The 12574-nt window shown below is 38.8% G+C and overlaps 1 protein-coding gene across 15 annotated transcripts in view; it reads right to left on the minus strand.

Annotated features, from left to right (window-relative positions):
• Positions 1–12574, minus strand: part of Pde1a (phosphodiesterase 1A) — a 256187-nt gene that overhangs the window by 9714 nt on the left and 233899 nt on the right. Inside the window, exon 16 of one of the 15 annotated variants that reach the window (XM_048425915.3) lies at positions 8890–9228. The exons of the other annotated variants lie outside the window; for them this stretch is intronic. Within the exon in view, the coding sequence (XP_048281872.1) occupies positions 9209–9228 (20 nt within the window). The 3' untranslated portion in view covers positions 8890–9208. Of the gene's footprint in view, positions 1–8889; positions 9229–12574 lie in introns of those variants that run through there. 15 annotated transcript variants of the gene reach the window in all.

A 12574-nucleotide genomic window follows, 5' to 3' on the forward strand; every position in this document is an offset into this window, starting at 1 on the left:
CAATATAATAAGACTGCTATCTTGAGGATATCTTGAGCAAGGTCAACGAGCTAAAGGCATAAACTTAATTGAAATATTTATTGAGCAGTATAGAGTGTTCTTCTAGCATGGGGTGACCTAGGGAAGCATTTCACCTGGCTCATCACTCAGGCACTAAGAACCTTTTGTAGATATAGTCCATGGGGCCCTAGCTACTTCCTAGCTGATAGCAAATCTCTGCATTGTCCATATGATTGCTTTACGGGCATGAAGAATCATGGAGGATTGGCAAGTGCATACAGTGTATAGCATGGTTGGAGTCCTTAGGTGCTAACTCTCAAAGTGTAGCTTGTGAAGCCGTGAGAATGAAGATCAACACGGTTTAAAGACTCCAGGAAGTTAGATATGTCAATAACATGAAACATATGCTGATGTCAATAATATGAAATGTATGCTGATATGTCAATGGCATGAAACAAATACTAAGGCAAGTTTTAGGAAGTAGAGCCAGTTCCAAAGAGAGGTCAATGATGTGGGAGTCCCCTCTGTATGTTGTGATTACCATTAATGAATAAAGAAACTGCTTTGGACCTATAGCAGGGCAGAATTTAGGTAGGTGAGGAAAACTACACTGAATGCTGGGAGAAAGAAGGATGGAGTAAAAAAGAAGCCATGTAGCCCACCAGAGACAGACACTGGGAACTTTAGCTGGTAAGCCACAGCCATGTGGAGATATACAGATTAATAGAAATGGGTTAAATTAATAAGTAAGAGTTAGTCAATTAAGACACTAGAGCTAATGAGTCAAGCAGTGATTTAATTAATACAGTTTCTGTGTGATTAGTTTGGGGTTAAGTAGCTGGGAACAAACTAGTGGCCTCCTTACTACAGGTCAAATTACCAAGGGTATAAGAACAGGTCTTTACACATTTAAATGTGTGCTTCAAAAACCACATATGGAGCTATAAAATTCAGCAATTTTTCTGTTGAGTTTTGCTTTGATTCTAGCCTTCTCTTTTTTAATTAACAATGCATCATTCCTTGGAATGACAATATTTATTCAATGCCAGTGTATATTGGGAATATGTAAGCTTCTTTCTAAACTTCATAAGAACTAATGGCAAAGTTTACCCTGACTCTCTAAAAAGACAGCCAGCCAGGGGCTGAACACTTGAAATTGAGCCAAAATGACTCTTCCTCTGACGTTATTTTCTCCAGAATCTTGTCACAGAGATGAGGACTTGATTAACACAAATATGTCATTTCATAAACTGTTACATAACATTCAACTCAGTTAATTACCAAATGGTTTTAATACTGAGTTCTGGATGGTAACCAAGACTATTGGCAATAGCCTGTAATATTTGAGGGTCTACAAGATTTCATTGACCAAAAATTCAAAAAGAGGTAAATCTTCCCTGGTTGTGGGGTTTTATTTGACAACATGTGGTGTCTAGTTGGAGCATTGTCTGTGTTATACGATACCTCCATTGAAACTCATTTTGTATGTGTATGTGTGTATATTTTAGGGAACTTCCATAGTAGTAAGTTTCCATGAGGCTTTCCAGAAGGGCATTAGTGTTAGCTGTCCCTTCTCCATGTCCTCTTCTACCCACCCCTGCCTTTGATCCTTTCTGTTCCATTCTTCCTCTTCATTCCTTTATACCACTGTGCTCTGTCTCCCCTCTTTGGAAAGGTTCTTCTCCCCACAGCCCCTTACTATTTTCCTAACCTCCGCGGGTATTTCAAATGAAAGACATATCTAGCGTGTCAAGGCTACCATCCACACAAGAGAGAGAGCATGTGAGGTCTGTGTTCCTGGGCCTGCTTTACCTCACTAACGGTGATTGCTTCCAGTTCCATCCATTTACCTGCAAGTTTCATCATTTCATTTTTCTGAACACTGGGATATCATCTCTTTGTGCAAATGCATCACATTTTCGTTATCCATTCATCAGTGTAGGACTTCTACACTGTCTCCATTACCCAGCTAATCGAGCAGCAAGGGACATTTGTGAGCAAGTATCTATCTCTGTAGTCCTTTGGCAATGTGCCCCAGAGTTGGACAGCCTGATTACATAGTAGGTCTCTTTCATGACTTCCGTAACTCCCACAGCAGCTGTCCGAGTGGATTCTCAGAGATTCTGCTAGTGCGAACAAACTCAAGTCAGAAAAACATCCCAGCGTGGGGAGAAGGGAAGTTGACACAAAGTCCCACCCCTAGCCCAGGGTGCGACCATTTGATAGCAGCTGGGAGAGTCAGTTTTCTTTAAGGGTGTGCTTCCCTGGTAGCTCAACTATGCTCCTGAGAAGACTCCACACCCAGGAATGTTTGGGAATCACATATGGGACTGGACACTTAATTTTTATCAGAATAATGATACATAAAAATCGAGTCTGAAAGTCGTGCTAATTTTTTTTTATCTTTATCTTTTGTAGGCAGAACAGTTGTACATGTTACTGGTTTTATCTGTGTCCATCTAAATTAGTTTCAGGAATTGAAACTTGGAATAAAAATGTGCAAAGGGAGGAAACATTGTGGCTGTGCTGGAAATACTCCGAGGAACTGAATTTTCTATTTAAATTTTAGTTTGATAAATAAGCAGAAACATTCAACTGTTTTTTACTTTAAAAAATGCCCAGTTATATCAATGTAGCAATCTACTTCTGTGCCCAAGTGGAGACTGGTGAATATAACTAAGCTTGGTTTGTAACAGACAATCCTGAAAAAAGACCACTGATGTGACCTATTCTAAATAGGAGCCATGAGGTCACATTCCCCTCCATATTCCAGAAGAGCTGGAGATGTGTGTGGAGGAGCATAGGAATCGCATCTTTAATGTAAGAGGCATAGTAGAATTATGCAAACTTAATTGACCGAATTTGCCTATTTGCTGCCATTTCTGTTCATTTTAAAAGTTAAAAAAATTAAGGTTTTTATTTCAGAGTGGCACTTCATAACACAACATTATATCATAAGGAACCAGTTTCCAAACTGCTATACTTACATCAGAATATAAAAGTCAATGTTGAGTTCACATCTGTAACTTTAGTAATTATCTACAACCTATGGTATCCAATTTTCCATAGAGTTCTGGGTTAATATATTTAAACATGCATGTGTGTGTATGTATGCACATATTAGTGCTTTAGTTAGAGTTTCTATTGCTGCATGAAACGCCACAACCAAAGCCAGTTAGGGAGGAAAGGGTTGATTTTGCTCACACTTGCACACCGCTGTTCATCACCAAAGGAAGTCAGGAGAGAAACCTGGAGGCTAGAGCCTGATGCAGAGGCCATGGAGGGTGCTGCTTACTGGCTTGTTTCCCCTGGCTTGCTCAGTCTGCTTTCTTATAGAACCCAGGACCACCAGCCTGGAGATGGAACCACCCATAATGGGTTGGGCCCTCCTTCACTAATCACTAAGAAAGAAAATGCTTTATAGGTCGATCTCATGGAGGCATTTTCAACTTTGATGACTTTAGTTTTGTCAAGTTGACACAAAACTAGTCAGTATATGTGCGTGTGCGTGTGTGTGTGTGTGTGTGTGTGTGTGTGTGTGTGTGTGTGTGTGTTTACTTGTGACAGGGAAAGTAGAAATCACAAGACAACTAACAGGAGTCAGGTCTCTCCTTCCATCATATGGGTTCTGAGGATCAAACACGAGTCTTCAGGCTTGGCAGCAAGTGCTCTTACCCACTGAGTCATCTGACCAGTCCTAGGTCCGTGTATTTTAAGGGGAACTCCCGGATGAGTACAATAATGATATAGTTAAATTCAGAAATCTTTATGAGTAGCTAATACATGATAATCTTTCTATCTTAGGTTCTTGATGAAATCTATTTTACTTTAACACAAATGCATCAATATGTCTTAATTTATTAAATCATGGAAAATCTGGGCAAGGAAAGGGACAAAACTATGAGTTGCTAAGAGTGACATGCTAAGATTAATAACCACAGCAACAGCAAAGGCAGAAGTCACAGAGGGTTTCCACTGTCTACCAAGTCTGTGCCTCTGAGACACTCTTCCTACCACTTTCATTTTGCCCAAAGTCTCATCCACGTGGGGCAGATCTGAGCCTTCCCCTGCAGCGCTGCCCATCCCCTGCAGCGCTGCCCACTGCTTCACAAACCTGAAGATGCTGCTTACACAGGCTGACTCCCGACCCAAAGGGGCTAAGTTTACACTGCTTTGAAAGAGCAAGAGTATTGTTCGTTGTCTAGGAAAAAAATGTAAACTTTCAGGATGAGAAGAATGAAGTAAATGTGATATTTTTCATTTCCATCCTAAGAAAATCTAAAAAGATTTCAGACTCAATTCTCTAGGGATGAAGGAGCAGTTTGAAGGCCAGAAATGAGAGCAGCGTTTTGTTAAAAACAAACAAATGCTTATATTTTTGGTTGTGACTCTAGCCTTTAATGTCTGAGCCATCTTGTACAGGCAAAGAAAAATTAAAAATACGTATGGAAACAGATAACACAATGATACTAGGATATACACTTTTATATTTTTATTCTTATATGAGGTTACTTGCTGGCTCTAGCCAGCCTCTAGTTCAATCTGTTATTTAAATTCAAATGAACAAATTATTTGGACTGAATTCATGTGGAATGTCATGTTGTTGTGTGTATTGATGTACAGACTTGAATGTGAATAGTTATTGTAAACTATATTTTACAACTTTTTCCTGGCTTTATTATATAAATTTTCTATTTAGTCATGATTTAATCATATAGTTTAATGAAACATTTTTTCTCTTTTTTTTCAAATATCTGTGCTTTAGATGTAACTATCAGATGAAGAATTTCCCCCATATTCTTGGTAGTCTTGTAATAAAAGCATGTAGAGTATAAAACAAATAAATAATAAACCAAACTAAAACAAAACCCCCAGGATTCTCTTCTCACTAATGCTCCTGGCTGTAAACACTATAGTACAACTAAGATAGAAAGAACTTAAGAAAATAACAAACTAAAATACAAGACTCACACAAGCCCTATGCCTTCTGAGAATGTCAAAGTAAAGAGATGCTAGCGTGAGGAGCAGTTATCACAAGACTCACGCTGCTAGGGTATGTGGGTCCTTAATGTTGAAACCCACACATTTCTGCTTCTCTATACCCAAGAAAGAAAAACGGGCAAATGCTCTCATTTTGTTTTGACAAATTCTTCAATCCTCTACTCAGACCGGATTGCCTGCTGCAGATCTCAGAGATCTGGGGCTTTACACCGTGCTTCTTGTGCAGAATCAGCTACAGCCAGAGTAATGTCTTGTGTCTAACCCAGAGAGTGCGGGCAGCCTGCCTGTTAGTGTTCCTGGTCAACAAACATTCTTATGGGGAGGTAACATTGTGTGTTCCTAACTTGGGAGGCAGAGATTCAGGAAACTGTATGTCAATTTCCCCCAAATTTTAGTGTTTTTTTTTTTTCTTTCCTCTCCATCTTCTTTCGTTTATCTTGTGAGAGCTAAAATCACATGTAGTCACTATGAGACTGGGATACACAATGCTTAGCAGGTGTTTATCATGGAAGGCGACCTCAGCAAATCCTGGTGGAATGCCTGATCCTAACTCTAGCAGCCATCACTAGTCTGTCACTAGTCTGTAAGTGACAGATTCACACACGGCATGCAATTGATACTATGGTGTCGCCCAACGTTTTGCTTTTATGGCAGTTGCTTCTATTAACGTTGTTTAATGTCATCAAATCCTAGAATATTTAGAAGGTTGGAACCTGCGTATATGAGTCCTCTGGTGAGCCAAGAGAGAAAGCTGTCCTATCCCCCCAGCTACGCTACCCCTTATCCGAGGAAAACGCCTGTGCTTTCCTAACGTCCCTCCTGTGTCATTTCTTCACCTCTGGTGTACAGATTCTTATCTAACGTTGCTGATTATGGGGAGGGATTAGTTGAAAGGATGTGTGAAGAGAATCCTCCAGTCACAGTGTTTGAAAGGAAGGAAGAAATGACTTTCCTTGTACGCCCGTGCGTGCTGTTCCTTTTGCGATCCGTTGGCAAAGTCATGCTTTAAAATAAAAGCCCTTTAAGCAAGGAGCCATGGAGTCGTCTGTGGATCCCCAGTGATGGAATCCGTTACCTCTACATAGTCATATAAAAGGTTGTTCTCACGATGGAAATGAAGCGACTTCAAATAAATTGTAGGGCTTGCACTCTATCTCCACTACACTACCGTAAGAGTTATGGTCTTAGTATCTATGACCTGATGTCTCTAGGTTTTCTATTTCTTGCATTTCTATCAGCTTCATTAAACACAGAGGGTGATGTGGGACCGGACTAAGTAAATCTTACTTCCAGAGTGGTAAACCGATATCACCGAGTGATCCATGGCCTCTATGTCTCATTAGCGTAACAGAATATTCTAGATATTAATAAAAATTAATACAAACCTCCCCAAAACACTTATCCCCAGTTTTCAAGCAAAAGAAAGGGCCCAGCTTACAGTTTTGATTTTGTTAGTCATTTTATTATTGTTGTTGTTATGTTGGGCACTGAACTTAGGGCTTGGTGCACCCTAGGTTAGCATTTCACCACTAATAATGTTGAAAAAGAGTTTGGCTCCTTTTTCTAGGCTGAACTTGACTTGCTTTGGACGCCAGGCTGAGTTTTGAACTTGAGATTTTCCAGCCTCTGCTACAGAGTAGCTGGAAATATAGGCTTGCACCACCCACAACCAGCTTCATGCATTTTGTTTTTGAGACAGGGTCACATTACACACTCCTGGCTGCCTGGGAATGTGCTATGTAGAGGAGGCTGGACTTGAACTCACAGAGTTCTACTTTTCTCTGCTTCAAGGGCTGGCATTAAAGGTGTGAGCCACCCTGTGTAGCCTAATTATGTCTTAGAAATGACATTGTAATGAAGTTGCAGCTTCAGATTCTTGAAGGTTTTCTCCATCTCTCTTTGAAGGTTTACGTACTCAACGTCATTTGGGAAGAAACTACGGGTATTTGATCCCCTTTGATTTGTACAAGTGATTTGGATAAGAAATAAAACATAGAAATTAACTATGTATGAGAAAAATCAACAGTTCAGTTATAAACCTTCCCATGTGATCTCTGGAAACTTCTTAGACTCCCACAGTCCATGAGGAAAATTGATTAATAAAAGTATGAAAAACCTTCAAAGAAGTGAAGTTAAGATGACTGTAGTGTTTGTGATAAATAAAATTACATCTGTAGTTTAAGAGATCAAAACATAGTTGACAAAAATTCTTTCAGGATTTAATTTTCATGAACCATTTGCTGGGTTATAAAGCTTCCCCTTTTAGAGCATTTAGGTCTACAGAAATCTTAGGATCATTTTCATGTGAGTCACAACCCCTTTGGGTTAGAATGACCCTTTCATAGGGGCTGTCCAAGACCTTCAGAAAACACAGAGATTCCCATTATGATTCATAACAAAAGCAGAATTACAGTTATGAAGTAGCAATGAAAATAATTTTATGGTTTGGGGTCACCGCAACATGAGGAACGTGCTAAAAGATCTCAACATGAGAAAGGTTGATAATCATTGTGCTAAAGTGAAAATGAGGAACCCTCAATTCCTTCGAAAGTTAATTTAGATGAATTCATTTGCATCTTTACACATTAGACAGCTGTGTCCATGGCTATCCCTCCGTGTAGACAACTAGATGGATCTGAGAGACATTTGGGAAAGATACTCAAAGCTAACTTGGTGAGTCAAGGAAAGCTACTGCTGACGACTGGGTGTCGAGACGCAGCAATCCGTGTGCCTGTTGGATGGAGCTGCACCCTTGCACACTTCGTCCTGTGTTAACCATCAGTGAGAGTGATTTCCCACAGCACACTTCAGCAAAGTCTTGCTCTACAAGGAGACTTGAGGTATACGCAGCCCCCAAGAGTAAGTACTAGGGCAAAAAACACAGACCACCAAGCATTTCACAAACACTGATGCATACAGCATTCATCACAGATGTTGAGACATCCTTTTAAAATGACAGCTTCGTAACGATGAGGTTGCAGTTCAGAGTGAAATTGCTCAAAACTGTGTAACTATGACTGACAATAGCAAAATTCTAGATTTGACCCTGTATATGTTGTCTCCCTGGGTATAAGTTAACTTCTGTGATGCTCATGTCTTCCCTTAGAATATATAGATGTCTTATCTTTAGATTTAATATGATTGTATAATACAGTCATTTTTCCTTTAAAGCAGAGAGTTAGATCGTTGTAAATGCAATATTTTATAGATTGCTATTCCACCACTATTCTTAGTTGATTAATTCTTAGGTTCCTTTAAATGCTCTGGTATAACTAAATATTAAGTTAGATATGACAGAGTCACATTAAAAGAAAGTATTGAAAATCACTTGTTAAAATATATATGTGTATGTATATGTATATATATATATTCATATATACATTCATATATATATATATTCATATATACATTCATATATATATATAAATCAGAGTTTCTACCCCTGAACGTGCTTCTCAGACCTCCAAAGGCTCTGTCACTTGTAGTCACACACATTACACACACACACACCACACACTAAAAATAATAAAATAAAATGCAATTGAAGTATTTTAAGGGATTTTTTAAAACTAACTTAGCTAGTCTTAAACTAAGTTCTGGTGGCAGATGATTCAAGACCCAACTCAAACTGTGTTAAGTCATTCTGCCCTGGCCATTCATTCTCACGAGAATATAAATTATAAACATTATTTGTATGATATGTTCGTTTTAATTTTCATGACTCATTTCAATGGTAGAGAGTAGTAAAGCCTTTTCAGAGGGAAGTGTTGGAATTTATATTGAAGATAAATTTCTGAAGTCTGTGCTTCCTTTCAGAAATTTTAGAAAATGCACTTTTGAAGTGGAACGATCTCGGTTATCTTACAGAAGACAGGACGAAATGACTGGTCAGTTGCTCAGAGAACGTTTATTGCCACTCACTGCATCATCTCAGTTGACAAAGGTGTCACAAAATCCTATTTGCACCAACATTTGAAGGCGCAAAGGTGTTGATCAGGCCAGGGCCATCAGGAAATGTACAGCTATTATGTCTGGGGCTTCTGATGTCGATTTAGCAATCTGCAAAAATGGAGTCCCTTTCTTACTCAGGCCCGGGTAGACTTCCAGCAAGAATACCAAAACTGCCAAGTCTTTTGATCAAATTAGAGCTGTCAGCACACAGGAAGATTTACCTACTGATGGTTACTGAGGGAAAAGTAGGAGGCTCCTAAGATTTTGATGTGGGTTCTGAAAAAAAAGGGTACTTATTTTAACAATCTAGAGAAAGTGTGAAGGAATAATTTTTTTTAAAAAAAATAACCTGTGATTAGTTTTATAAATTAGTCATGCTTTTAGAGTCTACTGTAGTAAAATTATAAAATCAAATGCAATCAATATTTTCTTAGTTTTCAGTATATTTTGCTTTTGCTAACTGGAACCATTCATGACTCTTGTATTTGTCAATGATCTTCATATGATGTGAAAAAAATAACTTTAATCAATTTTGGCTCAAGTAGGCAGCTTCAGAATCAAAGAAGAGGTTATCATGAAAGACATTAGTTTTATGTACTAATGTTACTATACCTGTATTTGGAGATTAAATTATATAAAGAGATAATATTCTGTCTGAGAGCCACTTTAAAAATGATGTGAGGAAGAACTTGTTCGTTTTTACTATGAGAAAATCCGTTTCCCACTAATCTTACCTACTAACTCACACAAACAACAGAGTCCTCACAGAAATCCAAAACTATGGGAACTGATCTAGTATACTGATTTCAACACAACTTTCAGTACGATATTTTGAGAAGGAGGTTTAGTACCCATTTATATTTTTTCACTGTAGTATGTTGCTATAGCGTTCTATTTTAGTGTGTGATTACCATGATGTCTTCCGTTATTTACTCTTCCTAATTTACATATTAAGATGTGTAATGAAGGCTTGGAGCTGTAGTTCAGTTTTTAAGAGCACTATTGCTCTTACAGAGGACCCAGGTTTAATTCTTTGTACCCACAGGGTGGCTCATAACTGCCTGTAATTCCAGTACCTTAGAATCCAAGGTCCTCTTCTGGCAGCAGGCACACATGGAGTTCACAGACATACATGCAGTCAAAACACCCATACACAAACAAAATTAAAAATACCTGATAAATATGGCCCCATATAATAAAATGTAGTATATAGAGGATTAGGAACTGGGCATGCCTTCAGGCCTATTGGATATTGTAGCCTATTTTCTGGAGATGAAGGGATGACTATATACCTGAAAATATAATGTATAACTGGTGACTATTAAGTATGCACCAAAAGGCTGGATTGAGAGCAGATGGCACTAGCTCACGTGGATCAGTTCATCGAGACCATTTCAGCAGCTGGTCAGGCCTTACTCTGGTCTACTCTTGAATTCATTGCTGAATGGTAGCAAGACCCTGTTGGAAGTGGGGTTTTTGCTTTGTTAGATGGATTGAAATCAAGTCCAGAACTAGATTGGCTTTGATCAACTAAGGGATGTTAGAGACAAAGGAGGGAAGACAAAAACAGAATGTTGAGTGTAAATCTAAAGGTTCTTAAAGAGAGCAGAAATGAGAGTACATGTATATTTGTGTGCACACAACTATAAACATACATGCACATGTGTTTATGTGTGTAGTGTTCTCTGAAGTATAAATTTGACAAACTTCCAGTGTACTTATAACTGGTCTAGCCACTGGGATATGACTTAATGCCTCTCTGATTAACAATGAAGCTTCCAGTCTGCCTATCTCTTCCTCATTTCCACCTCGTCTACGCCATACCTTTCCACGAGCCCCTTTCCAGCCCAACAGCGGTCCAAGGCCACAGGAGCTGCTGTGAAGCCTTGTTTGTGTCCATTATTCATATTCACAATGCAAAGCTAGTGGAAGCAAGTATCCTTGAAGTGTCAGAAAAGAGCAAATGCAGGTATCAAAGAAGTCTTAGGGAATGCCCCATGTGTTCAGCTTTCTCTTTGGCATCTATCAGTTGGTTTGGGGAGGTCTTTGAGCAAATAGAAAATGTATGGTACCAAATACTGAGGGGTGTCAGCTCATTTGTGTGGACTCACCATTAAAAAAGAACTAAAAGCAATTTTCCTCAAATTATTCTAAAAAAAGAAGACAAGGAAAGAATGCTTCCAAATTCTTTCTATGAAGCCAGCAGTACACTTAATATCAGACAAAGACACACACAGAAGTCTAGCTCAATATTCCTGGTGAACATGGATTCCAAAAAATATCAGCAGAATACATTTAAACCAAATTCAAGAACACATCAAAAATCACAAGTTGACTTCATCTAGAATATGCAGGGATATTTCAACATGTATAAATCAATAAATACAATTAATCACATTAATAGACTCAAAGACAGAGACCACATGATCACCACATTATATCCAGAAAAGACCTTTCAGTATATCCAACAATGCTTCATGATAAAAGTCCTGGATAATCTAGGGAGCTGAGAATATATCACTGCATAATAAAGGTTGTTGCAAAAGGAGCGGTGGGCCACTTCCTGCCACCCGGCTCCTGGCTGCCTGGCTAGCTTTACCCAAAATCATTACACGAGAATTGTATTCATTTAAACACTGCCTGGCCCATTAGTTCTAGCCTCTTATTGGATAACTCTCACATCTTGACTAACCCATATCTAATAATCTGTATGTCACCACGAGGTCGTGGCTTACTGGCATGAGTCTAGCCAGTGTCTGTCTCGGGAAGGGGAATCATGGTGTCTGTCTCATTGTCTTCTTCTCAGCATTTTCTTCTGTCTACTCCTCCTATCTAAATTCAGCCCTATTAAAAGGCCAAGGCAGTCTCTTTATTAACCAATGAAAGTAACACATAGGCAGATGACCCTCCTACATAAAAAGGTAATAACACAACAAGCTCCCAACCAACGTTATTTTAAGTGAAAAAAAGTTTAAAATATTTCAAGGAAAATCACAAATAAGACAAGGATTTCCACTTTCTCCATTCCTATTAAATATCTTAGCTAGAACCATTAGATAAAGGCAAAGAAAAAGTTGATTTGATTTTACACATTAATGATCCTAAATGTTCTACCCCAAACCTCCTACCTCTGATAAACATATCCAGCAGAGCAGTAGTATACAAAATACACAATATTCTTCTTTTTTTCCTCTTTGTTTTGTTTAGTTTTGTTTTTGGAGACAGGGTTTCTCTGTAGCTTTGGAGCCTGTCCTAGAACTAGCTCTTGTAGACCAGGCTGGTCCCCAACTCACAGAGATCCGCCTGCCTCTGCCTCCTGAGTGCTGGGATTAAAGGCGTGCGCCACCACTGCCCAGCTTATTCTTCTTACTATCATGAAATGTCCACCCCACTAAAAGAATAGCCACACATCCTCCTAAACTCTGTCAGCTCTTACGTAGTGCAGAAAAAAACAGACTGGCAGAGACATAAGATGTTGAGAAATGATGGGTGAATGAGGAGGGTGTTTTTCTTCAGGCTAAATGGATAAATTCAACCCAAAATGAACATTCTGGAATAATAGAAAGCGTTTTTACTTTAAAGAACGCCTTGTATTTAAAAAGTCTCCATACAGCAATGCTAA

This window comes from Myodes glareolus, chromosome 21 (assembly GCF_982192425.1).
Source record: "Myodes glareolus chromosome 21, mMyoGla1.1, whole genome shotgun sequence".
NCBI lineage: Eukaryota > Metazoa > Chordata > Mammalia > Rodentia > Cricetidae > Myodes > Myodes glareolus.